At 45.3% G+C, this 24,408-nt stretch overlaps 6 protein-coding genes across 7 annotated transcripts; 2 read left to right on the top strand and 4 right to left on the bottom strand.

Annotated features, from left to right (window-relative positions):
- The first annotated feature begins 3,311 nt into the window (after positions 1-3,311).
- LOC108145020 (zinc finger protein GLIS2 homolog) lies at positions 3,312-5,567 on the top strand. The gene is made up of 2 exons (XM_017270193.2): positions 3,312-3,784; positions 4,699-5,567. The coding sequence occupies exons 1-2, from the start codon at positions 3,378-3,380 to the stop codon at positions 5,447-5,449; spliced, it is 1,158 nt and encodes a 385-aa protein (XP_017125682.1). The 5' UTR covers positions 3,312-3,377; the 3' UTR covers positions 5,450-5,567.
- A 721-nt stretch (positions 5,568-6,288) lies between these two features.
- LOC108145018 lies at positions 6,289-9,485 on the bottom strand. Its single transcript, XM_017270192.2, has 5 exons — positions 9,063-9,485; positions 8,814-8,971; positions 7,152-8,748; positions 6,937-7,076; positions 6,289-6,876 (listed from the first exon to the last, which is right to left on the bottom strand). Exons 1-5 carry the CDS (start codon positions 9,263-9,265, stop codon positions 6,701-6,703), a joined length of 2,274 nt encoding a protein of 757 aa, XP_017125681.2. The 5' UTR covers positions 9,266-9,485; the 3' UTR covers positions 6,289-6,700.
- Positions 9,486-10,064: 579 nt separating this feature from the next.
- LOC108145038 (DCN1-like protein 3) lies at positions 10,065-12,402 on the bottom strand. Its single transcript, XM_017270223.2, has 4 exons — positions 11,624-12,402; positions 11,413-11,550; positions 10,995-11,328; positions 10,065-10,940 (listed from the first exon to the last, which is right to left on the bottom strand). The coding sequence occupies exons 1-4, from the start codon at positions 11,796-11,798 to the stop codon at positions 10,583-10,585; spliced, it is 1,005 nt and encodes a 334-aa protein (XP_017125712.1). The 5' UTR covers positions 11,799-12,402; the 3' UTR covers positions 10,065-10,582.
- Positions 12,403-12,815: 413 nt separating this feature from the next.
- On the top strand, positions 12,816-16,810 carry LOC108145011 (Usher syndrome type-1G protein homolog). 2 transcript variants are annotated; one of them, XM_017270177.1, is made up of 6 exons: positions 12,816-12,876; positions 14,447-14,522; positions 14,607-14,750; positions 14,812-15,033; positions 15,117-16,103; positions 16,550-16,810. In XM_017270177.1, exons 2-6 carry the CDS (start codon positions 14,500-14,502, stop codon positions 16,713-16,715), a joined length of 1,542 nt encoding a protein of 513 aa, XP_017125666.1. In that variant the 5' UTR covers positions 12,816-12,876; positions 14,447-14,499; the 3' UTR covers positions 16,716-16,810. The 2 variants fall into 2 exon arrangements, with proteins under 2 accessions (XP_017125666.1, XP_017125665.1); XM_017270176.2 differs by having other exon boundaries at positions 12,840-13,005.
- Positions 13,683-14,412, bottom strand: LOC108145012. Its single transcript, XM_017270178.1, has one exon. The coding sequence runs from the start codon at positions 14,295-14,297 to the stop codon at positions 13,749-13,751; it is 549 nt and encodes a 182-aa protein (XP_017125667.1). The 5' UTR covers positions 14,298-14,412; the 3' UTR covers positions 13,683-13,748.
- Positions 16,711-23,768, bottom strand: LOC108145010 (multidrug resistance protein homolog 49). The gene is made up of 8 exons (XM_017270174.2): positions 23,637-23,768; positions 22,514-22,667; positions 22,258-22,451; positions 21,952-22,197; positions 19,788-21,352; positions 18,616-19,064; positions 17,939-18,547; positions 16,711-17,570 (listed from the first exon to the last, which is right to left on the bottom strand). The coding sequence occupies exons 2-8, from the start codon at positions 22,613-22,615 to the stop codon at positions 16,821-16,823; spliced, it is 3,915 nt and encodes a 1,304-aa protein (XP_017125663.1). The 5' UTR covers positions 22,616-22,667; positions 23,637-23,768; the 3' UTR covers positions 16,711-16,820.
- Positions 23,769-24,408: the final 640 nt, after the last annotated feature.

Below are 24,408 nucleotides of genomic sequence, written 5' to 3'. Positions count from 1 at the left end.
AATTCACCTTTCATAATAATGCCCAGTCTAGACGAGATATTGTCAGGCATATCAGTGGCAGTGGTAACAGAAACAATAGCATATAGCTCCTAAATAGCAACACCCATTGAATGGGTATAAAAATAGAGCCACTGCCGTAAGGTCTGCGCTCCGGGGTCTGTGGGCTCCCACGAATGTCTGGAATGCTTTTTTTTGTTTTATTATTATTTTTTTTATTTTTTTTTTTCGGTTCCCCCAGTTGCCTAAGAACTTTTCCCCTTTGGCCATATCAGACTGTCTGGCGATAAGCGGCATATAAATAATAATAGATCCCAGTCGTCCGAATTCAAGTAGCCATCATCTGTAATAAACGAATAGGTTGGTGATGAGTGCGATTCCATGCCGCTGTTGCATGTCCCCACTCGGTGTGATGACTGGCTGGCCATGGCGGTACATGGACTTTGGAAGTCTGTCGCCTGGTTGGTTGGGGCAACAAAGTAATTAGCCTTCTGCGGCCAGCATAGTCATATCAGCACCCAGTGGGTTCCACCGCTGCGATAAGCAGACTGGACTTGGACTGCACGCTCCTTCCCAAATGCGGCGACTGCACATCTGCATCTTGGCGATAAACCCCCTGGCTGGGGCGCACGCCCACCAGTCAAGTTGTACCGGTTTGGATGCCCGATCCCAATCGATCCAATCCAGCAGGCTGGGCTTATCGCACCACCAGGCCACCTTTGCCAGCCATCCAGACCCCGGCGGTTATCGGTCGAGTGTTGTTAATTTGATAGAAATATTGAACATCATCCCGACCGGTGGACTGCACACCCGCAATCCGGATCGAACCGGATCCGCCGCCGAGTTGTGTGGATTTGTTATTATTTACGCCGAGATTCGGACCACGGAAAATTAATAAGCGCACACGCTCCGGCTCCTCAAAACGGAAATTCGCCAGTGTTCGTTGGCATTCTATTCCTTTTGGCATGCTCTAAGTGCCTTATCAGCACGGAGCTTCTGGACTTTGGGAATGTCCGAGGGGGGCGGGATCATGCATCATGGTATGGATCGAGGGCAATCCGGAGGAGGCGGACAGACAATGGGGGGCTTATCGACACACAGCCGCTCGCGCCATACAAAGTTCACACTGGCAGCAAGAAAATCCGGATTTTTTTTTACTCTTATTCTGGGGGGGGACTTTATTTTGCGTTGGCAAAACATAAAAATTAGGTTGCGTCTGGGGTCCTTCATCAAGGCCGCACTTTGGCTAGATTCCGCTGAACTGACCTCGCCATGCGCAACTGTACTTTAGTGTTTAGTGGGCTGATTGTATACTATATAAATGGCACCCTATCTATTTATAAATCATGATTCCGCATCTGGTCGGGTGACTGGAAACTGGATGGGGAACTGGAACTGGAAATGGCAATGAGTTCACGTTCACGTACACGTCCACGTCCACATCCACCTGTCGCAAGGGCTTATCAAAGTCCCTGATGTCATGTTGTCTTTACGTAAACCCCGGGGAACCCACTCGGCGGCCCGTGCAGTCAGTTGGATTAGGATGGGTGGTAGTCGATGGGTGGGCTGGCGCTGGCTCTGCAGATTGCCACTGGACGTAGCGAAGGTGGAGCGAAGGTTGCTCCGCCCGTGATTCACGGGCCCAGACAGCGATAACAATGGCTGATAGCCACCAGCACCCAGCAGAGCTTCGTGGTCGTGGCATTCGCGACATGGCGCAGAAAGTTTTAGGCCCAAAAGATATGGAGCGGCGGCATGTGGCGGCGTCTGTTGACTTGGCGTGAGATAACCAACCACCTTATCGCAGCCAGCAGACCACACACTGAGGTGCAAAACGGCAGCCAAACCCAAGAATGAATTCTGGGTTCGGAATAGTACGCTCAGATATATAGATAGCCTTACTATGCCCAGATAAGGTGATACAATTATAAATGCCAAAATCGTTCTTACAAAACACTTTTAATGTAATATAAAAATACTGCCTTTAGTGTCCTAAAATAGAATATGGTAAACATTTTCTAATCAGGTTTTTATTTTAATATGCGCCTTAGTCCTTACATTACATTAATCACCACACTGAGGTAAAAACGGGAAGTAACCCCAAGAATGGAAAAAAATCTTAGATATCTATATTTATAGTTAGTTTACTATTGCAAGATAAATGATTAAAATTATAAACGCAAAAATAATATAATAAGACATGGAAATGTGTTTGTTTAATGTGTTAAACTATATTATGATAAACTTTTTATAATGTGACCAATACTTGGAGTTGAGCCTTCGTATTTCAAAACTAAACTCTTTTTAGATTTTCAAAAATTTTTTCATCAATTTTTCAAAATTTTTCAAAGGTGCACATGCATAATAACCTTTCTTTCATATTAAAACAGAAGAGAATTCAAATTTAAATGATGGCAACATTATTTAGTGTACTAAATAGTTTTGAGTGTTTCAAAGCTTAAGATTTATTTAATTTATTAACATTTCAATTTTGGATACATTTTGAAATTGTTTTAATTTTTCAAAACCAAAACAATGTTTAATGGAATATTCCTCAAAGTGCCTTTAAGCTTTGTTTACAAATTTGAATTGCTATTGACAATGATGGGTGGGTGATCTTGTTGTTGGTTGTTTATTGTTTCTAGAGTATGCAATCTCAAGGCATGACAGCTCATTCTAGAATCTAGACCCCGGATTGAACCGAGTCTGCTCATACTTCCTTAGCAATACGCACCCAATAGAGTTTTCTCTAAGTGAACGGACCCAGATGTTGACGTCTTTGCTCGAAGCGAAAGGGTGGGGCTCGGGAGGGGCTGGCTGATTGGGTTCGCAGGGTGGGGTTGCAGGGAATTCGCTGAGCGGTACGAAGTGCAAGTCAGGCAGACGGCACCGGGCGATAAGGCTTGCCCCCCAAAGAGCGATCATTGGGCACACACATGCACATACATACGAATGTTGGCTGGATTTCCACTTGTGCGTTGATAAGCGGACTCAGACCAGGTCCCCTCTAGTCACTCCCTACTATATATATGTATATATATATATACATATGTACCTTCCAGTACGGAGTTTCACTCACGTAGTGTGTGCTTTTGCCCCAGTTCCACTTGTAGCAGTGGATTTTTTCCACCGCCCCTGCTACGCACCTGCTCTTCGGCGCTCCAGTGTTTTTTTTCGTTCCGTCTGCCGCCCCCTCCCTTTCGCCACGCCCCCGCGGCGGACCCGTCTGCAGCCTTCGGCGCTGATAAGCGCTCCCTGTCCGTCTGGTCGACCCCTTATCGCCGGCCGACTTTCGCATATTACCCGAACGTCGGCGGTCGAGCGGCTCATTCGATCGCCAAGCGCTTTAGCGAAAGCACAACCAACATTTCTCAGTCACCATGGATATAGTACAAAAGTCAATCTTCAACAGCGGCCCAGTCAGAGGGATATACGAGCCGCCAGTCGGCTACTACACGCCGTACAACACTCCGCCGTACATAGCTGCCTATTCGGATTCCGGTAGTTGGTTACCAGCCCCAGATCATCATCATCAGCAGCAGCAGCATCATCAGCAGATGCAGCACATCAGGTTCCCCACTCCGCCAGTCACCCCGCCGCGTCCTGTTGCCGGATACGGATACCACCACCAGCGCACCCAGTCCGTGATCATGAAGGCCCAGGGGCAGCAGGACGACCTCTGCAGGAGTCCCGAGGAGTTCCCCACCGACGACACCAAGTCCTGCAGCAGCGGCAGCGAGTGCGGCACAGCCAGTGACTTTGTGTGCAACTGGACCGAATGTGATAGGTAAGCATCCACATCTATATATATATTTGGTGGGATAATTTAGGAGAAAGATTATCTAATTTGATATTCACTTTTATTAGATTTATTTTATTATGGATTTATTCAATGGCTTCTTGTGAAACCATTTTATTCTACTAAAAGAAAGAATAGATATTAAAAAAAAACATATTTGCAAAACCCATATTGAAAAATATTTCAAGATACTAAAAAAAAGTTTTGGCAAACCCATATTTAAAAATTGTTCAAGTAAATAATTTGTTTTAATTAAATTATAATTTAACCTAGTTTAATCGTCACTATCATAGGAAAAGTAGATTGTCTGTGGAAAAATTGAACTCAAGATTTAACCAAAGGATTTTACTAAAATTATTTTTAGCTTTATATTTAAAGCAAGAATAATATTAAATTTACTAAAATATCTATACAAAAATACATTTAATTTTAAAATCAAAATTAGTATGTTTTAAAATGAATAAATTTAAATATATATTTTTTAGACCATCCAAAAAATAATCCTATAAAAAAATACTTCTTAAAAGCATATGAAACCACTTTTTTTTTATGAATTTTGAGATTTACGACTTTTTCTACAGAAACATATAAAATATAATACACCTTTCCCTTGCAATTTATTTATAAAACTGATTACGCATTCTACAGAAAAATCCAGCAGCCTGGTTTTTGTTTGAACTGTTGGACTGGACTTTCTGATAAACAAGTTGGATACATCGAATAGCGATAATAATATGATTTTGGGTCAAAATGATAGGACTAAATTCGAATTTATGGTCAGGGAAATGATATGATTTGGGGATAAATTTGATATGATAAAGATACTTTTCAAGGCAAAAATACATGTATATTTAACTTATATTGTTCTTCACTAAAGTTCGATTTTCCTCTGATCATTACAGGATTTTCGACACATTGGAGGCACTGGCGCAGCACGTGACCCAGCGGCACGCGATCGCCTCCCTCACAGACGGACTCTACTACTGCCGCTGGAGAGGATGCCAGCGCAGCGAGCGGGGATTCAATGCCCGCTACAAGATGCTCGTCCATACCCGCACCCACACGAAGGAGAAGCCGCACCGGTGCCACCTGTGCGAGAAGTCCTTCTCGCGGGCAGAGAACCTCAAGATCCACATACGGTCGCACTCCGGCGAGAAGCCGTACAAGTGCAGCTTCGAGGGCTGCCAGAAGGCGTACTCGAACTCCTCGGATCGGTTCAAGCACACCCGCACCCACTCCATGGAGAAGCCGTACATGTGCAAGGTGGCCGGCTGCCAGAAGCGCTACACGGATCCCTCGTCGCTGCGGAAGCACGTGAAGACGTTCAAGCACAGCATCCACCTGATCGCCAGCCAGCCTCTCATCCTGCCCAGTCCCGCCTCCTGCCTGCTGGAGGCCAGCAGCGAGTCTTCCTTCACCTGCGTCCTGGAGTCCACCTGCTCCTCCTCCTCCACCAGCGCAGCCGCCGCCGCCCGCTACTATGATGACACCAACAATGAGCCCAGTGACTACTCGCTGAAGTCCAAGCCGGATGCGGAATTCTCGCCAAGCTATTGGCTTAGCGAACGGCAGCATGGCTACCTCCAGAGCGAGGACTTCTTCGTTAAAATGGACGTGGAGTCGCCGCTGGATCTGCGCATCCACAGAATTTGAGCTGGCCCACCGCCTCTCCTTCCCCCATCCCCATCTAGTCATTGTGCTGTCTTCCACCTCTAGTCACTAAACCTAGACAGACTATCGTTTAACCTGATTAAAGACTGTTGTATTTGAAGGGCTCTGGTTTGAAATGCGATTGGATGTGGTGGTCACCAATGGACAGGGAAAGAAGTCCATTCTGGGGATAATGACTGTTTAGGTTCTGATTAATAAGTTGAAGAACTTATATTTATTTCTAATAATTTGTGACTTTTTAATCTATTGCCGAACTGTTTTCCTGTTTATATGCTAACATAATTTTTAGTTATATATATATACTTGTATGTATATATACTTATTTTTATAGAATTTTCTTGAAAATTTCCACAACTTATAATCTGTTTATAAACTCGACCAGTCTTCCCTGTTAACATGAAGTTGGGAAACCATAACGCACTGTATAGATTTACTGAATCAAAAGTTGGAATAGAATTGAATGTGGCGGTCAGAAAACTACTTAATTCTGGGATTATTTGGTTGAAGATTTTATATATTTATTTTCCCATAACTTTCCAAAGTCCCTTACGTTTTAATATGTTCCTATACTCGATCATGCTTTATTGTTTATATGTAAACATGACTTTCAGTTTCTATTTGTTCATTTATTTACACTCTAGCAAATGTTTGGAAAAAACCAAACCAAAGAAATCCGTCACAAAACTATCGACCAGTTGGGAAGCACCACGCAATCCTAATCTCTTTTGATAAGACTGTATGAACCTAGACAGATGTACCCAATCAAACAGCCCCTATTTCAGGGAAAATCCCCATTTCTAATGGCTAGACCCACAGAGGGATGGATATTTGAAAATATTTATTGTTTAAATGCGCATCTAGACAAGTATTTCACAACTGTTATAACAGATTTAATCTTTTTTGCGGCTTATAGGAATGTTAGTTGATCTAAATAACCTCTCGTTTTTATACAAACAACAAGAACAAACAAAATAAATAGCAAAAGTATTTCACATTTGAAATAGATAAATACACTTTGAAAGCGGTATCAGGGGTATACACTATATAGGTATATATGTATGCATATACATATACTGGCAACAATGCTACATAGTAGAACCAAATATTAAAAATATAATATTATTATTGTTGCACTCGCGTCATTTAAGGAAACAAATACGTTGTAGTCCCGCCCATCCGGATTTGCAGTACAGGTTGAGGTGCCCAGCATTAAACCATGTCCAGTCACAGTCATTATGCTCTAAAAAACCTTACAACTCGTACAATATATTGTCGGCAAATGGGGCACTCGTTTAGCACTTTCCCACAGCTTGTGCAGGTTGCCATGTGGCCGCATTCCAGGAACACGCACTCGATGGGCGCATCCATGCAGATTTTACACAGCTCGTCCGTGGGCAGTTTCTCCACAGCTGCGGGGTGTTATTCGAGAATTAGTAGGGTTTCATTAATGGTTTGAGGTAACAGCTTACCGGGAGACTCCCTCATGGTTTTCCACAGCCTGCTGACGCGATCCAGCAGCTCCTGCTTCTCGCAACAGCCTTTATAGTCGACGCGGTGCAGCATGAGCACCTCCTTCAACTGCTTCACCGTCAAACCTTCCAATTCTTTTCTGTATAACAAAAGAAAACACACATATGTATTAAAAGAATCTATTCCAGATTCACGTGGAGATAAGAGCACTTACAAATCCTCAATGTCTTCCAAATTGACGAAACGCGAATCGAGACCAGCGGCCGGCTCAAAGTCCAATGGTGCCGCATACACGTGAATGCCCTCGTCGTCGTCCCAGCGCATGTCATCGTCCTGCGTGGGCGAGAACTCAATGGTCGGTGTGATGGGCATCATGTCGGGGGATCTGCCGCCGGCAGCCACACTGATGGCATCCACGCTGAGCGGAGATACCGCGTGGCTGTCCGCATCGGAGACGTCCACCGACTTGGTGCGCTGCTCCAGGTACGTGAGGAACTCCTGCAGCTCCCGCTTGATGTCCTCCTCGGACATTTGCGAGTTCTCCAGATGGCGTCGCATCTTCTCCACATGTCGACGGATGTTCGTCTTGTTCTTGCCGCAGCGCTGGCAACTTTGGCGATGCGAGTGCCCATGGTGGCCGGGCTCGGGCTGCTCGCTGAGGGTTGAGAGGCCCAGGCTCAGGCCAGGTCCTCCGGACGCCACCGGCGACTCGTCATCGCTGGAGTGGTAGCGGCGATTCAGGTAACCATCGGACCGTCGGCGGGTCACCTTCTTTGTGCGCTGCGGCACGGCGGGATGGAACGCTGGACTTGGATTGGCCGGGCGCTGCTCTATGTTCAGCGTCTGTGTGCTCTCGCCCATCTGGCCATCGTCGCCCTCGACCGCCGGTCTGCTGCGCAGCGTCACCTCCAAGATCTCCTCGGCCGCACTCGTGGTGGGCGTCTCCTCGGCCGCCTCAATTCGGTTCACCTCCAGCACCTGCCACTGATCCAGGTGGCTGCTGTTCGTGTCCGTGTTGGCTTTGCTCTCATCGGAGATGCCCCCAATGGCGCCCAGTTCCTCGAAACTCGACTGCGAGGACGCATCCGCCTTGGAGCTGCTCGAGCCCGGCTTCGAGCAGCCCGGACTGACAGCTGTGGCGCCTTCAAGGCCTCCATCTCTATCGGCCACCAGGCCAGCAGCACCGGCACTGGGCTCGGCGGTAGCATTTGCCGCCCGGCCACTGGTATCGGTTCGGAGCGACAACGAAACGCGCTCACTGAACGTGGCCATAATCTCGTCGTCTGAACACTCGCAGTCGGATTTGCTATGCGCCTCCACCTGCTCCTCCTCCTCCTCCTCTGCCCTCTCCTCCTGCTGGTGGGCCACCTGGGCCTGGCTGCTGGAGCTGGCATCGCGATTAGTCGATGCCTGCGTGGAAGTTGAGGGACTGCTGCTGCTCTGGCTGCCACCATTGGTTGTGGCGGTGGTCGGCGCAGCCTGGTGAACGTGGACGCGTTGTGGCCCGCCGTTCACGGCACTGGCATAAGTGGGAATCTCGCGTGTGGATACCCGCGGCTGCTCGAAAATGTGCGAGGGCGCCTCGGGCTGTCTGTTCTCCGGCGGCTTAGCGCTGGCCTTGGAGTCGAACGAGGCCAGCGAGTCGTTTATATTGTCCGTCAGGTTGGAGAAGAAATTTTGGCACGATTGTTTGATGCTGTCAATGGGATTGGCCTGGCCACGACCCGGACTGTTGGAGGAGGCGTTCGATCCACGACTCCGGTCCACCTGGGCCACATGCGTGAGTACGAGGCCCACCAGTTCTTCTTTTTCTGTGGGGTTTTGATAAGTTTTAATTTCTTGGATTTCTTGTTGCCTGTGTCAATGTGTGACTCACCCAGACAGCCTTCAGTGGAGATGTGTTTGGACTGCAGATAGAAAATCAGGTCCTTGGGCTTGAGCTTCAACAGATCCGTCCTTAAAAGTGGACGCTGGGCAAAAACAGAGCATCGCTGGCACCTTCTGGCCGCAATGCAATTGGCACAGTAGTAGCGTCTGTTTTTTTTGGGGAGGGTTCGGAAAACAATCCATGTGAATCCCCGAAATCCGGGATGTACATATGTACCATTAATAAACGATTACTCACTTGCAATCGAAGCAAGCGCGCTTGCGACGAAACACCGTGAATTCCACGCCGCAGCTTTCGCAGGGCATCTTGGTCGCTGCAGCTGCTCCTATCGACCGTATCCTTGCACTGTATCCTTGCCCTTCCTGGCCTGCTCCTCCTCCTGCTCCTGCTCCTGCTCCTCCCCCCTTGGCCACCTCACGCCCACTGTGCTGGCATTGCATTTGTTTTTCAATGTCAACGCCGTGAATCACTGGATGGCCCGCACTCGGCACACGGCTAACGGCTATCACTTCCACCTGGCGGGGATTCGGGTTAGGACGCCGGTAATCCAATCAACACTGAATCATCGGCGGCGGGCAGCGATCGCAATGATTTTTATAAATTTTTATCAGGCAAAATAGCAATAGGGCGAGTTGCAGTGTTACCAGATGGCGAAACGTTTTTTTTACCAAATGCCCTCCCCCCAACCTTCTGCCCAACGATTTCAACGTAACAAAATCCTCCAATATTGGAGGTATATCAAGATATTCCGTTAATGGTATATGATTTTTGGAATCGGTGTCGGATCGAATTACGTTTTAAAGAAAGTTTAATAAATGTGCACTTTTAACAGTCAAACATGGAGCATGGCTATTAAAAAAATAAATTTCATAATAATGGTAAAAAAAAACGCAATAAATTTACATGCTCTTTAATTAACTTTTATATAATTTAAATATGCTTTCAAAATCTTTCACATTTTATTTAAACTTGCCTCCTAAAAAGAATTCCCTCATAGAACTCACCCTAAGCTCAAAAAAACCGCTAAATATAGGGGGAAAGCCCCTAATCTAGCTTTTTTCTGAACAAGTTTGCATCTAGCTTAAGTAATCGCTCTGATCTGCCGATAAGGCAATCGATAAGTCAGCTGTTAGGCGCAAGATTTAAATGCACCCGTTTTGAATCTCTTTAATTGGTCTCAACCACACCACACGACTGGAATCCATATAATTAGCGATCTCAATTAACTCACCAATACAATTACTTTTTTAGTTGTTTTTATTTAATTCACATCCACTACTTACAGTTAAGTATGTAATTGTATGCATTTAAATAGTTAAGTGCCATAAAATGTTGCAATCTTTAAAATAATACATCAATTAATTGCTAAGTATTATACGGTCTGCCTTCTGCTACGCCTTCAAGTCATTTAGTTATATACACATGTGGTTTCCGATGATTGAGCTTTTCCGAAATTCTTGTCGATAAGTCTTTAATTACATAAACAAATGCGTCCGTTGCTCCGGCCAGAATGTTGGCCAGCCATAATAATAAGAGCTGGCTAATGATGGCAGTTGGAGTCCGTCCTCAAGCAGCGCCAGCACCGCATCGTTCGTTTTCAGTGGCCACTGGTGTTTTTAGGGAAGGGGGGGTAGGGGCGGGCGATCTTAAGCAGCAGCAAGAGAGAGCGAGTCGTCAGTGAAGGTGAAAATGTACATTCTTTAATTTCTATTGGCGAGTTGAACGTTGCTTGGCCCTGAAGAGACTGGAGACTGCTACTACGACACGACACCCGGATCCTCGGCCTTCACGTGGCTCTGCAGGGGATCGTCGTTGTTGTTGTCGTCGTCGTGGACGCCCGAGGACACCAGCGCCCGGTTTTTCTCGTAGTCGACAAAGTCGTCGAACAGACTGGGCCACGCTTCGGTGTCGTCGTAATTTTGTATATCACATTGTTCCGTAAAATTGAGGTACATGTTCCATGTATCCTTCGGTATGCGGCGAATATTCGGGTGCTTTTCGAGGAAGTGTATCCAGTTGGAGAAGAGATCAGGTGTTTGTACAGTGAACACTAGTTTCCACAGGTCGATGGCCATCTCCAGGGAGAGGACGCGCTGATCGGGCTCCAGGCCGAAGCTAAAAGCAAGAAACGTTACGTATTTGTATCGTTAAAGTAACAAGAATACATACCGAAAGGTGAAGCGATACAACTGCTTGAACATCTCGGCATCCGCCTTGAGCATCTCGATCGTCTGCTCCAGCCGCACACGAATGCTGGCTATTGTGTCTGCCCGCATCTTGTGCAAGCCCTCGATGAACTCCGCCTTGGTGAAGCGGCACATCTGCGAGGCATCCAGGCACCAGGCCAGGACGAGTATGGCGAACTCATCGGGCTGATAGTTAAGGTCATTGCACAGGCGCTCAATGCCGTCCGTGAGTATCATGTCCTCGTCATCCGGGTCTTTGTACACGTCGTATAGTTTATTCAGCGCCTGATGCGACACCTCCATGGACTCCTTGACGGCTATTTATTTGTTTACGATTGCATGTGAAGGTTTAAAATCGAATGAGTATTCTATTGAAGCAACGCCGCCAAACACTGACTCACCCGTTGTTATGATATCGCTCATGGTGGGCGCACTGCCATTAAGCAAACCTAAAGACTTAAAACTATTACGCTTAGTATCACAATTGTTTGCTTTTGCTGGCTTGAGTGGAGTTCGGCTAGAGAGCAGCTCATCGGTTTCTGGGCAGGGGGAAGGCAGAAGCAAAGGGTTAGACTTTGGGTTAACATGGATTCTTAAGTGGCAAACACTCACCGAGGGCGCAGCGCTCGTTGGCATTGGGATTGGTGCCCACCGATTCGTAGCAATTTGCAAGGCTGGTGGTCGTCTGGCAGGCGTTTAAATTGTGTGAATTGGGGGACAGGGACGAGGCGTTCGTTGGCATCGATTGTTCGGCGGCAGACTGGAAGCATTTCAGGCAATTGCCCATAGTGCGGGCGTGCTGGGTGCACCTGGCCACTGGCCACCGGCTGGGGCTTCTCCTCCTGCTGCTCCTGGAGTTGCTGCCCTAGCAGGAGCACGCGATGGCTGCCAGTTTCGATTTGGCTACGGCTGACACTTGTGATTTGTCGAGGGCGTGGATATCTGAGGTCTGGTCCTATGGCTCCTTGGGGATATGGGTATTATATTTATTGGCTGGGCATTGGCACTGTGGTTCCCCCGTCCAATCCGATTCCTACTGACATATGGTAGTGGCGATACCGAATCGGATTCCAAATCCAAATCCGAGTACGAGAACGATTTCGATTCTTTGTTGCTACTGCGATTGCTGTTGTTATTTTGGTGCCTCCTACGCAAACGCACACTTATACATATGTGTATACATGTGCAGTTTGCAACTGCAGTATAAACTGCCACCGAATCGCGCTCGTCTGGTTTATTGGTCGTTTTTCTTACATTTTCCGTGCACCTTGCTCAAGACGTTAGTTAAACGCAAATAATTTTTAAATTTTTATTTATCTCGCCTTTTTCACTTGTATTTTTCAGGGCAATCGGACCAGGGCGGCACAAGACAACCAGGGCGGCACTGCTCAAAGGTGGTTGTTAGCGATAGTTCGTTACGATTTCGTGTCTGGCAATGCCCTATCGGTGCTCAATAACTGAGAGAGAGAGAAAAAGAGAGTCACAGTGGAGCACAAAAAATACCGTTAACAGTAATTGAAACAAATGTACATTTACTCAAATAAAAACAAAAATTATTTGATTAAAATAACATTTTAAACTTAAACATAATATTTTTCTTTTTGTAGAGGCTTATTTTTATTTGACTAGTTTATAATCGGTGAGTATATAAGTAATTAAAATATATTTTAGCCAACAACCAATTATTTATTCTTTTATTTTATTTTTTTATTTTATTAAGTTCTCAGGTGGGAAATCGTCAGCCGATTAAAACTTTTCTCGCCCACTGTGCGTAATGTGAGCGCCGAAGTTTGAGCTAAGTTAACAATTTCATTCAACAACATGCAGTCGGAGCGGTAGAAAGTGCTTCCGGGTAACTGCTTTTGGTACGTGCATATTCTAGCGATCGCTGAAGAAAACTTTCGGTTGGCTAAAAAGAAAAGTGTCAAGCTGCCCAGTGGGAAAGAAAATCCTGCATGTGAAAAGCGGTCTTGAACGTGGACAGTAAACCCGCAGTGAGTTTCAGTTTGTTGTTTATTCATGGGCAAGAGTAGTGTGTATCCGTGGTAAATGGTTGACTGCCTCGATTTTCGGATTTTTAGGCAATTCAAAAACCAGCCAGCAAGGTTGACTGAACTTGGTAGTTGGTATACCGTATGTAAGCCAACTTCGTCGTGCAGTAAATGGTTAATGTTTTGTGTGTGCGTGTGGGCCTGTGATTCTTCGGCGTAAGCCACACTTTTCTTTTTCTTTTTTTTTGGATTATTAATTCACAACGTGTGAACGTTAGTATGAGTGCTGGGAAAAGGGCAAAATGATAAAGCTTTACGAATATCTCCCAATCATATTCGTGCTCATTTTAATTGCCCAACCACGGTAAACTCATAAAAAAATTGAATGTGACAAAACTCATCAGCATTTGATAGATATAGCACTTAAAAAAACATTTCATTTGGGTACAATCAAGTCAGCTTCAAGTTTTGAATTAAGGAAAAAGGATTATCAAAACAATGTTAATACAAGTTAATAAAAAAGTGATAAAACTTGTTTTAACAAGGGCGATTTGGAGCAATACCAAAGTTTGTGGTTTTGGCTAGATACTTAGGATCTTGAGAATAAAGGCCATAAAAGGGGTTATGATATTCACACATTAAGTATTTCCCAATTTCAACTGATACTAAAATTTTCAAAATTTAAAAAATATGCAAGCTATGTTTAATGTTTTAGCTCTAAAAAGACATAATCCCTGTGGTGTAGATCAAGAGTAGATCATTTCTACCATAGCCGATCTCTTCTTGGGTATGTTGACCATATCTTCCAAATAGCAGGCTAGCTCATTGACATTTTCCTCGTCTGGGTTCCGGTACAGGTCTCCTGTTCCTTCATAAAGGAGGTCATCCTCCAGCTTTCCACACTCGCCCATTAAATCCTTACAGTCATAGGCACTTTCAATGGTTTTGCCGGAATCGGAATCGACACATCGCTTCAGATTTTCGCATTCGCTGATTAAAGCCTTCATTTCATAGGCTTTACCATTAACTTTATTTTTACTTGCAGTTTTCACCCAGTTAGATTCCTGTTCCTCTCCATTGCTAATATTATTTTGGACCCAATCCAGTCCCTCCGCTCGAGCTTTTCCATACAGACAGTGAAGCCGAGGCTTTCGGAGAAGATTCTTTTGCTTCATCGGTTGCTTCTTGACACCTGATTCTTCCCATTGAGTGTTGGGACCTAGTGCAAGTTCTTCACTGGGATTCTCAGATAATTTCATCTTGTGCACCTCAAAGGATAACTTCAGTAAAGACATCTTTATGTTTAAATTTAGCTAACGAGTAATGCGTGCAAATGTGTCTGGTTTTGTTCGTGTGACCTATATTTGAGTATCTTAGACAGGGGAGTGAAGGGAATGGGAAGTATTTTCAAAAGCCTATTTAGAAGATCTTATATCTCTTTCAGTTCGATTTGAGAATTGCCACCGAAAGTCTGATTGAAAGATAACATAGACGAGAATGTCTTCGGATCGGTTTCACAAGTGAGTACATGCAATTAATTTAGCTCTATCTTATCGCCTTTGGAATGCACAAGACTCATTAACTCTGCGGATCTCTTTTTTCAGAGCCGCCAAAGATGGGCTGTTGGATGTGTTGGCTGCAGCCACCCGTAAGGACACGAATGCCAAGGACAATGATTCCATGACGCCGGTCATGTGGGCTGCATTCGAAGGACGTCTTGATGCTCTGCGTCTGCTGTGCGGAAGGGGGTAGGCAATGGTTTTTCTATGGTCTAATTTTACCTATCAATCTTTTCTTGATCTCTACCAGTGGTGACCCCGACAAATGCGATCAGTTTGGGAACACAGCTCTGCACTTGGCCTCCGCCAAGGGTCATCTGCATTGCGTCGATTTTTTGGTCAAATTTGGAGTCAACATCTATGCTTTGGACATCGACAAGCACAGCGCCAAGGATCTGGCAGCTATTAATGGCAGGGATGAAATCCTACGCTATTTGGACGTGGCATTCACAAACTTCGAGGCAAATGATAAGTAAGACAGCAATGTCCTTTTAAAAAAATTAAACTTTTTTAGTTTATTCTTCTTCGTTCACTTATGTAATTTTTAAATTTCAGAAAGAAGTCCAAGGCTTTAAAGGAACTAGCCGAGAAAAACTGCGAGAAACGTGTGCGGGAGTACATGAAGCGTCAGCAACAGCGCCAAGAGCCCGATTACTCCGACCTCAGTCCACCGACTGGCACTAGCAAGTCCAGCAACATGCTGTCCACTCTCAAACAGAAGATCTGGTCCAGCCAGGGCAATCTGAACAAGCCGCCGAGGGATTCGCCCCCTCAGCCTGGGCCCACAAAGTTCAGCGATTTGGTCGGGAGCGGTAGCAGCAGCAGCGGAGGCTCCACGATAGCCAGTCGAGCGGGAACGGTGCAAAAGAGACCATCGCAGGTGCAGAAGCATCACAGCAGCACGTGTCCGCACTCGAAGAATTCCGGTGACTCGGACGGAGGTTTCAAGGTGCGCGAACTGGAGCCGGATGGCAAGCGGACAATTACCTCGCTGACGGGTCTGCAGAGGGACTCCGAGGTGATGTATGTGGGCACTTTTAGTTCCAACGAGGAGAGCATCGGCAAGCGCGGCAAGATCAGCGATGTTTTCGAGTGCCTGGAAGGCGATGAAACGGATCACAATGATAACCGCAGTGGCTACAGCTCGGCATTGGCGCGATCTTTCTCGCAGCCGGACATTCTGGGCGATGGTCAGCTAGCCCAGGAGTTGAGCGAGGAAGTGACCCTGCAAAGACCCGTTGGACTCTTCGACAGACCCACCATGCTGGGCAGCATAGCCTTCCGACGTTCGGTGACGGCCGCCCTAAGCCAGCTACAACTGCACACGGACACTAGTTCCACGTCCACAATGCGAAATGCGGGACAACCGAAACCACGAGTCGGTGGAAAGGGTCGCCTCTATTTAAACCTCTCGGATGATACGGACTCCGAGGGTGGCGGTCAAGATATTTATAGCGACGATGACGATGACGATCGGGAGGCCGCCGGTAGTGCCTTGCAGCGATTCCTGGCCGTATGGGCGCTGGAAGAGTACCTGCCAGTGTGAGTGATCTTAAGATAATCCCTGCTAGTAATCTAGTAAAGAGCGTCATTTATGAACTTGTTTTGAACGTATTAGAGAACAATTTTTCAAGAAAACCTTATTGAATCGCGTTAAAAGTTAATCTTATTCTTTAACTGATTTATGACCGTATTTATATGTGTTGGCCTTTTAAAAATGTTATTAAAAGAATACTTTTTTTTTCAAAAACCCACAAATGCCGTAAATTTGAGTATCCCAAAAATTGGGAGTAAATAAGATATCATTAGTTTATAATCTTATCAGTATTATATTATATAATATTCAGTGATTAATTTGAACTAACTAAAGTCTAATTTTTGTAAAGAACTCAATGTCCAATAATGATATCGACCCTTGGTCTTTAAGTAATTAACTTTAGGTTGCTATTTCCTGATGATCTCATGCGAACCTTCCTATTACTTTGCAGATTTCAGAAGCAAGAGATCGACCTGGAGACCCTGATGCTGCTCACGGAGTCGGACCTCAAGTCATTGTGTCTGCCGCTGGGTCCATTCCGTAAGCTCACCTTCGCCATCCAGGAGAGACGCAATGCCTTGGCCAACCCGGGTCCCCTGGTAGACAGTCGACTGTAGTTTTGGCATATTCATTCTATTTTGTCGTAATACTTTTACAAGTTCTATTAGCCTAGTGTACATACTAAATTAAAGACTACAAACTATCACTTCCATGCCGCTGTGTTAGGCCGCCACCTGTTGCATCAGGTAGAGATTGGCGTAGATACGGTTCAGGGTCATCAGCTCGTCGTGGGTGCCGTGTTCCACCACAACACCGCGTTTCAACACGCAGATCAGATCCGCATTTCGCACCGTGGTCAGGCGATGGGCGATCGTCAGACAGGTGCGGCCGGATCGTGCCTCATCCAGAGCCTGTTGCACCACCTTCTCGCTTTCCAAGTCCAGAGCCGAGGTGGCCTCGTCCAGGACAAGAATCTTTGGGTTCCTCACCAGCGCACGAGCGATGGCGATGCGCTGCTTCTGCCCTCCAGACAACTGGGAACTCTTGCCCAGCCTGGTATCGTATCCTTGGGGCAGGGCACTGATAAAGTTATGGATATTCGACTTCTTGGCCGCCTCAATGATCTCCTGCATGGAGACATCGTCCCGGAAATTATTGCCATAAGCTATGTTCTCAGCAATGGTGCGATCGAAGAGCACTGGTTCCTGGGAAACCAGACCCAGCTTGGATCGCAGTGTGTCAAGTGGAAAGTCCGTGCTGGGCACTCCGCTTAAATTCACGGATCCCGAAACAGGATCGTAGTAGCGGAGCAACATTTGCACGCAGGTGGACTTGCCGGAGCCGGAAGGACCCACCAGAGCCACCGTCGTCGACTTTTTGATGGTGAGATTGAGGTCCTGTAAGATAGGAGTACCCTTCCTTGTCGGATACTCGAAGCCCACATTTTCGTAGACAATGTCTCCCTCGGATTTCTGCAAAAATGATAATACATGAGGTTTAATTAGTACAATTATTAAAGGTAAATTCCAAAACAAATTAACTTAAAACCAAGATCATTGTTTTAAAATTCTTCAAATCAAGATTGGGAAATAAAATGTCATTTTAAAAAGTTTTTACAAGATTGATTGGATAATAATTGTGTAAGACATATTTCTTAGACATCAATAACAGCCTTCAAATCTTGAGAGGATTTAATAAATGGATTAAATTAAATGAAAAACAAAATTTAACAAATGCAAGAATGGTTTTTTTAAAAAGGAAAATAACATAATTAAGCTTGGAAATCTTGGCTGTTTTTAAACTAACTATTAAACAAATATTTAATGAAAATGTAGCTTACCTCTACTGTGTTGTAGGGATTCTGTGGCGGATTGGGCTGCGTGGAGGTGTGCTTGAAGAGATCCATCAGGCGTCCGGCGGACAGAATAGCGTCATTTACATTGGGGGCATAGGCCAGGGCCTGTCCCATCATCCAGGAGCCAAAGATCAGGGCCTCGGCCACCTTGATGACGTCCTCATAGTTCATTCGCTCCTCTGCCACCAGTATGCCGCCATAGTACATGGATATGCCGTAGGCCAGGAAGGGAGCCGCCTGACCCAGAGCGAAGACCAGACCACGGAAGCGAACCTTCCGCCGGCAGGCGACATCCACACGATCGATCTGCTGGACGTACTGATCCAAGACCTGACGCTCTAGGCAAAGACCATTGACCGTTCGGATATTGGTAATAGCTTCCACGGCCACCTGGGAAGCCTCCTCGATCGAAGCCTTCGCCTTCTGGGCACTCTTCATGATGAAGCGACCCTCAAGGTAGACAGACAAACAGACCAACGGCAGCGTGACCAGGGTGAGGAGCGTTTGCTGCCAAGAGAAGACGAATCCGACGACCATGCCGACCACCAAAGTGGCCACAGCCTGCAGCATGGTGCCCACACGAGCTCCAGTTGCCTGGAAATTTGGGTCAAGTGTTAGTTATATACATCTTAGTTATATGTTTCTCTTGCCCCGTAACTCACCCCCTGAACGTTGGAGCAATCGCTGGCCAGGCGGGAGCACAGTGCTCCCACCGAATTCCGTTCGTCATCAAAGTAGGCAATGTCCTGACCCAAAATCGTGGCAAAGGCCCGTTTCCGCAGGCGCGTTGTCATCTTGACGCCAGCCGCCGTGAACATGTAGGTTTGGAGCATATTGCCCAATCCGGCCATCAAGCCAATGCCCACGAAGATCATTGAGATTTTCAACACCTCGGATCGCACCACATCGTCGTCGCCGTTCGATAGGATTCCGAAGAAGTCGCCGAAGAAGAGACCCCACAAGGGGAAGGTGGCACCATGCATCACGGAGGCAATACTGCCCACCACTATGAAGCGCCATTCGGGGGAGTTGAGTTTCATTAGCTGCATAAAGGACACTTTTGCCACCACTTCCTTTTGCTTCTTCTTTTTGCTGCGACGCTGCGAGCGACCTGTTAAAAGTAATGGCATTCATTAGATATACATATTACATATTTAAAGCTCTTGTCTAAAGTTACAAAAATTTGTTAGAGAAAGATTAGCGAATTAAATATAAGACTAAATATGATTTTATATCTTATATGCCCGATAATTAAATTATTCCACTCAGTGCAAATGCAGAAACATAGGAGGTAGTCTTATAGTCTTTTCTTATGTTATATACTATCTTAAAGAAGGTGTTATGAATGTGTCAAGCGTAGTAGAAGGAAAAATTAATAATCCCCAATATTATCTCTTAAGTTTTTGCAGAACAATTCGCTTTACCACACAGAATACAAAATTGTCAGTGACAATTCGACTTTTACAGATGGAATAATATAAAATTAATATAATAATCTCTCTCAGTTCGAACATATCAAAGTGATACGCAAGTATCATGAACAAATTGATACGGAATTTCTTCAAAACAAAAAATCATTTTTAGTTCACGAAACTAGGAATAATTTTATATCATATAAATGTTTTTTTATACCTATGTTATTTTTTTTGAGTTTTCATCGTTTTATGAACTTAAGTGAAGCACAGTGTTATTAAGTGATTTATTGGCTAAGGGATTATTTCTTGAGAGTCGTAAAGATATGGTAAGGCTTTGTCCACATGTATAGATAATATAACTTATCATGTTATCGCTGGGAATCATTTGTTTTATAATTCTAACTTGTTCTGATACTTACGCTTGCGTCGCGTGCTGGCTCTGAAGCCGCTGTCCCTGCTGCTGCCAGTTTGCAGCTCCGGCTCCCCGTCCTCCTCCTCCTCCTCCTCCTCGTCATCGGTGGTCTCCTCGTCAGACAGGTTCTGCGACTTCTGCAGCGGTCGCACGCCCACCGCTCCCGCCTCGTCCGCCTCGGTGGCCTCCTTGCGCCGCGTAATGTTCACCAGTTCGCAGTAGAGACCGCGTCGCTCCATCAGCTCCTCGTGGGTGCCCTGTTCGGCCACCACGCCGTCCTTGAGGAAGACGATCTTGTCGGCATTTGTGATGGTGGACAAACGATGGGCAACCACCAGGGTGGTGGGTCCTTGGCTGGCCAATTCCAAAGCACTTTGCACCCGCTTCTCGGAGGTGGGATCCAAAGCGGAGGTGGCCTCGTCCAGGAGCAGAACTTGTGGCTGACGCACCAGGGCCCGGGCAATGGCAATGCGCTGCTTCTGGCCACCCGAGATTTGGGCTCCCTTCTCGCCCACCTGGGTGTCATAGCCCTTGGGCAATCGACTGATGAAATCATGGCAATTGGCCGCCCGTGCCGCCTTCTCGATGTCCGCCTGAGTGGCCGACGGTCTGCCGTATCGGATATTCTCGCCAATGGTGGTGGCGAAGAGAACCGGTTCCTGGCCCACCACTCCGATCTGGGAGCGCAGCCAGCCCACGTTCAGCGTTCGGATATCCCGTCCGTCCAGTTTGACGCTGCCCGCGTCGGGGTCATAGAACCGCTGCATCAGCTGGATGAGGGTACTCTTGCCGCACCCAGAGGCACCCACGAAGGCCACCGTCTGGCCCGGAAGCACATCGACGGTCAGGCCCTTGAGGATCTCCACATCTGGCCGCGCCGGATAGCGGAAGTGAATGCCCTCGAAGCGAATGTGTCCGCCGGTGTTTTCCGGCCGGCTACCCTTCTCTTCCATGGGATCCACCTGCGAGGGTCGATCGATGATGTTGAACAGTGTTTGGCCGGCTGCCGTGGCCACGGCAATGGCTTCCACATGCGGAGAGGCGAATCCCAAATTCTGGGCACCAATGATCACGGCAAACAGTACAATAACCAACACAGCCGGCGTGTAAGCGCGATCGGGCAGATCACGCTCATCCAGGATGAGGGTGACACCATACCAAATGGCCAGGGCCATGCACAGGTAGATGATCAGCCACGAGATGGCATTTCCCAGGCCCGAATAGAGACCCTTCTTGCGTCCCGTCTTCTCTGCCGGAATGAGCAGTTTGCCAAAGCGAGCGTTCTCCTTCTCCTGGCCACTGAAAGCGAAAACCGTGCGAATTCCACTGAACACCTCCTCGGCCACATTGGCCGCATCGGAATAGGACTTCAGTTCCTTCTCGGCCAGCGATCCCTGGAGGCGGGCCACCACACTGGTGGCTGCGATAATGAAGGGCACACAACTGAGTACGACCAGGGTGAGCTTCCATCCATAGACGAAGGACGCAATAATACCGATCACAAAGGTCATGATCAGGAAAACCACGATCACCACCTTCTCGCCAATGCCCTCCTTCAGTTTGTCCAGATCTCTGCAAGTGGAAAAAAATCAAAAAAAGTTCATTGTTAATTAAGTAAAATAAAGAAAACATTTAAGTATCTAAAACTGAAAGTATTATAAGAACAATTGCATTAGTTTTGTTATCAAAATACTTCAAAAATCAAAAAATTATAAAGAATAAAGAAAGGTAGTTTAAAAGCAACTTTTATTAGCACCTTTTCAAGTTACTTATCCTAATATTATATTTTCTGAATTCTACTTTATATTACTATTATATTTAACAAAGTTTTCAATTTTTTAAGTTTTGTGATCCAAACTAATAACCTAAAAATGTAGTCCGACAAAACCGATTTATTTTAAAATATCATGCCACAAAAATGGCATGGAATAATTAATTACATAGAAAAAACTCTCATGAAATTTGCCTAAATTTGCTGGGAACTGCAATAGTTAAGGCAAATCTAGAACTGTTATTATATGGCATATTGAAAAAAGTAAATCAAAATGCTAATATGATAGGGTCATTTTAAATTTTCGCTTATGAATATTCAATTGACACGCTTTCCGATTATACAATATAAATATAATTACGATTTTTTGGTTATTACAAGGTATTAGTGGGAAACTTACTCTGTCATTTTGCTGGCGAAATTGGAACCCGAACTGGTGTCGTACCAGGCGATATCCTGGCGTAGCATGGCCTCCAGGAAGAGTTTGCGGATGCGGTCGATCTGGTTGAGGGCTAACCTATTGGCCAAATCGATGGCCAGTGTGATGAGCAGAAACATGGCCACTGAACCCACAAGACTGCCAATTCCGAATGCTGTCGCATCATCGAAGATGGCCTGTTTGTTCTCCTCCTTGCTGGCATTTGTTCTGCAGGATAAATGATATTAAAAAACCCATCCTGTGCTTTCACTTCCTTCAGGGACTCACAATTGCTTGCCACCACCGAACATGGTGAGGGCAAAGGAGGGCGAGGATGTGCCCACTCCCACTGTACGATCCACGAGCAGGGATGTGTACTCTCCATAGATGATCATAAAGTAGGGAATAAAAAAGGAGGCGCCTGTGGCCACCAGTAAACTGCATACGAACAGGCAGCGCTCGCATGTGGTTGAGTATCTAAACTGTATAACCGAAATAAAAAGGATATAGAACATATTAAGTAACACTTTTAGTCAGCACTTACCAAATCAAAGTAGCTATACTTTCGGGTTTCACTTAGGACTGATGCTTCCTTTGCCTTAAAATCACCCGCTTGGGGCAACTGTGAGTCCTCCTTTTTCGTCATTGTGTTAAAGAGATATTGTGGTATCTGTTAAATTGCTTTTAAGCAATAAAGCCTATGAACAAAGTAAGCAATCAGTAAAAATACTACGCTGGTCTCATATCTCTGCTTTGAATTGGGGTCTATAATTAGAGACTGTCAATTAAATAATTTTACCGTAAGAACTATTAACACAACCTGTTGTTTTATCTACCAAATCAGCTATAAAAGTTTTAAATTCTAATTTATTTAGCAAAGTTCAGTGCAACAAAGGTGGAAAAGTTATCTGAAGAAAGCTAATCGGTTAATTGTTAGTGAAATTATCACAGAGAATAAGAGTAATATTAAAAATTATGTTTACTTCTTTGAGCAGCTTAAATTTGATGAAAACATGTAACGTTTTTAGTATCAGGTTAGTTGTTTTATAGTTAGGATACGTAGGCTTAAAAGTAAATGCATTAAAGAGGCATTAAAAGGAAATAAACCTGACGCTATGTGTGGTTTTATTATTATTATAGTTTTTTTATTCCTCAAGTGTCTATTTAATTTGCACAGTTGAATAATGCACTATTTCTTGCACTTAATTAAATGAAAAAAAAATATATATATATATCTAAACATGTTTGGAATAAGCAATTAATAAACCATTAATAGTAGAAATACTGGTAGTGTGATAATTAATGTATCTTTTCGTATTGCATAAAATGTTGTAGAAATTATTAGACGCGTTGAAAAGGGCTGATTAATCAGCAAAAACATTTTTCCCAAGTCAATTTAAGGAAATTAGTTCGATTGCGAGGGAATGAAAAAGTGTCCATAAATAAATAAATTAACCGCAATTGGAAAGCGAGTTATTATTTTTATTTATTGCACTTGTCAATTGCGAACGGCTTGCACTCAAGATCCAAGGAAGTGGGTATTGCCCACTCAGTTATTCTTCGATTTAATCAGATTCACATGTTACTTCGAAACACTCTTTAAATATAGTGTGATACTTAGTAACTATAATAAGTTGATTGGAATTCACTTGATATAAGGCACTTACTCAGCACGTGCCAATGTTTCTTTCGACTAACACAACTCGCGATCGGTTAAGGAATCTATAAACGTATATTTCTTCTGGCCTTTCAGCACTTCGCACTAAGAAGTGCAAGTAAGAGACGTCTGAAGCCGTCGAGTGCGCGATCTGAACTGGAAAACCATCCACTTGACGGCTGCAACGACAGCTCGGTCTCAGAATCTCGGGTCTCGGCCGCGGATCGACATTCGGCGAACCCCGAATCGGTACGGCAATAAACCCGATCGTATAACTAATCGGGGCTCCCCCTGGCAACCGCCTTCTGGCCATACTGGTTTCCCGAACCCTATCCTGTAACCAAAACATAGTATTATGGCCATATTATGGCCCATGCAGATTAGACACAGATTAGATAGATCTAGGTACCATCGACGCCCGACTCTTATCAGTCCCATAAACGGTATTTGTTTATGTTTCCTTACCGATGTCTATAGCTGTGCAGACAATTTGGTCTTAAGCCAAAGCAATAAAAAAGTGACTGAACGTAATCCATTTGCGTGCATGGTTTTCCCCTCGCGAAAGGTTTTAAGCTGAATTCGTAAGATCGGGGGACTAACCGAAAAGAAATCTGTATCTGTATCTGTATCGCGTGCGAAAACCGTGATTCATCCCGCCGCTCAGGTGTGCCGTGAAATACCTGGACTTTAAAGCGTGGTAGCGGCATTCTCACGTTTCCCAGCGACTTCCCCAATCCAAATTTAATCAATCGGCTTGTTTGTGCATATGATTTCACCACTAC

The sequence above is a fragment of the Drosophila elegans genome, unplaced genomic scaffold, assembly GCF_018152505.1.
Source record: "Drosophila elegans isolate 14027-0461.03 unplaced genomic scaffold, ASM1815250v1 contig_183, whole genome shotgun sequence".
Lineage (NCBI taxonomy): Eukaryota > Metazoa > Arthropoda > Insecta > Diptera > Drosophilidae > Drosophila > Drosophila elegans.
Note: the sequence above shows the minus strand (reverse complement) of the source record. Positions and strands in the feature narration are given on the sequence as shown.

Excerpts from the sequence above, each read along its gene's own strand:
- LOC108145020 (XM_017270193.2), top strand. The coding sequence starts at position 3,378 with ATGGATATAGTACAAAAGTCAATCTTCAACAGCGGCCCAGTCAGAGGG. Across the intron at positions 3,785-4,698 it reads AACTGGACCGAATGTGATAG|GATTTTCGACACATTGGAGG; the intron begins GTAAGCATCCAC and ends TGATCATTACAG.
- LOC108145018 (XM_017270192.2), bottom strand. The coding sequence starts at position 9,265 with ATGCAATGCCAGCACAGTGGGCGTGAGGTGGCCAAGGGGGGAGGAGCA. Across the intron at positions 8,749-8,813 it reads CTCCACTGAAGGCTGTCTGG|AAAAAGAAGAACTGGTGGGC; the intron begins GTGAGTCACACA and ends AAAACCCCACAG. Across the intron at positions 7,077-7,151 it reads TTGGAAGACATTGAGGATTT|AAAAGAATTGGAAGGTTTGA; the intron begins GTAAGTGCTCTT and ends TTTGTTATACAG.
- LOC108145038 (XM_017270223.2), bottom strand. The coding sequence starts at position 11,798 with ATGGGCAATTGCCTGAAATGCTTCCAGTCTGCCGCCGAACAATCGATG. Across the intron at positions 11,551-11,623 it reads CAACGAGCGCTGCGCCCTCG|AAACCGATGAGCTGCTCTCT; the intron begins GTGAGTGTTTGC and ends CCCCCTGCCCAG. Across the intron at positions 11,329-11,412 it reads GAGCGATATCATAACAACGG|CCGTCAAGGAGTCCATGGAG; the intron begins GTGAGTCAGTGT and ends ACAAATAAATAG.
- LOC108145012 (XM_017270178.1), bottom strand. The coding sequence starts at position 14,297 with ATGTCTTTACTGAAGTTATCCTTTGAGGTGCACAAGATGAAATTATCT.
- LOC108145011 (XM_017270177.1), top strand. The coding sequence starts at position 14,500 with ATGTCTTCGGATCGGTTTCACAA. Across the intron at positions 14,751-14,811 it reads CGTCTGCTGTGCGGAAGGGG|TGGTGACCCCGACAAATGCG; the intron begins GTAGGCAATGGT and ends GATCTCTACCAG. Across the intron at positions 16,104-16,549 it reads CTGGAAGAGTACCTGCCAGT|ATTTCAGAAGCAAGAGATCG; the intron begins GTGAGTGATCTT and ends ATTACTTTGCAG.
- LOC108145010 (XM_017270174.2), bottom strand. The coding sequence starts at position 22,615 with ATGACGAAAAAGGAGGACTCACAGTTGCCCCAAGCGGGTGATTTTAAG. Across the intron at positions 19,065-19,787 it reads AGCCAGCACGCGACGCAAGC|GTCGCTCGCAGCGTCGCAGC; the intron begins GTAAGTATCAGA and ends TACTTTTAACAG. Across the intron at positions 17,571-17,938 it reads ATCCCTACAACACAGTAGAG|AAATCCGAGGGAGACATTGT; the intron begins GTAAGCTACATT and ends TCATTTTTGCAG.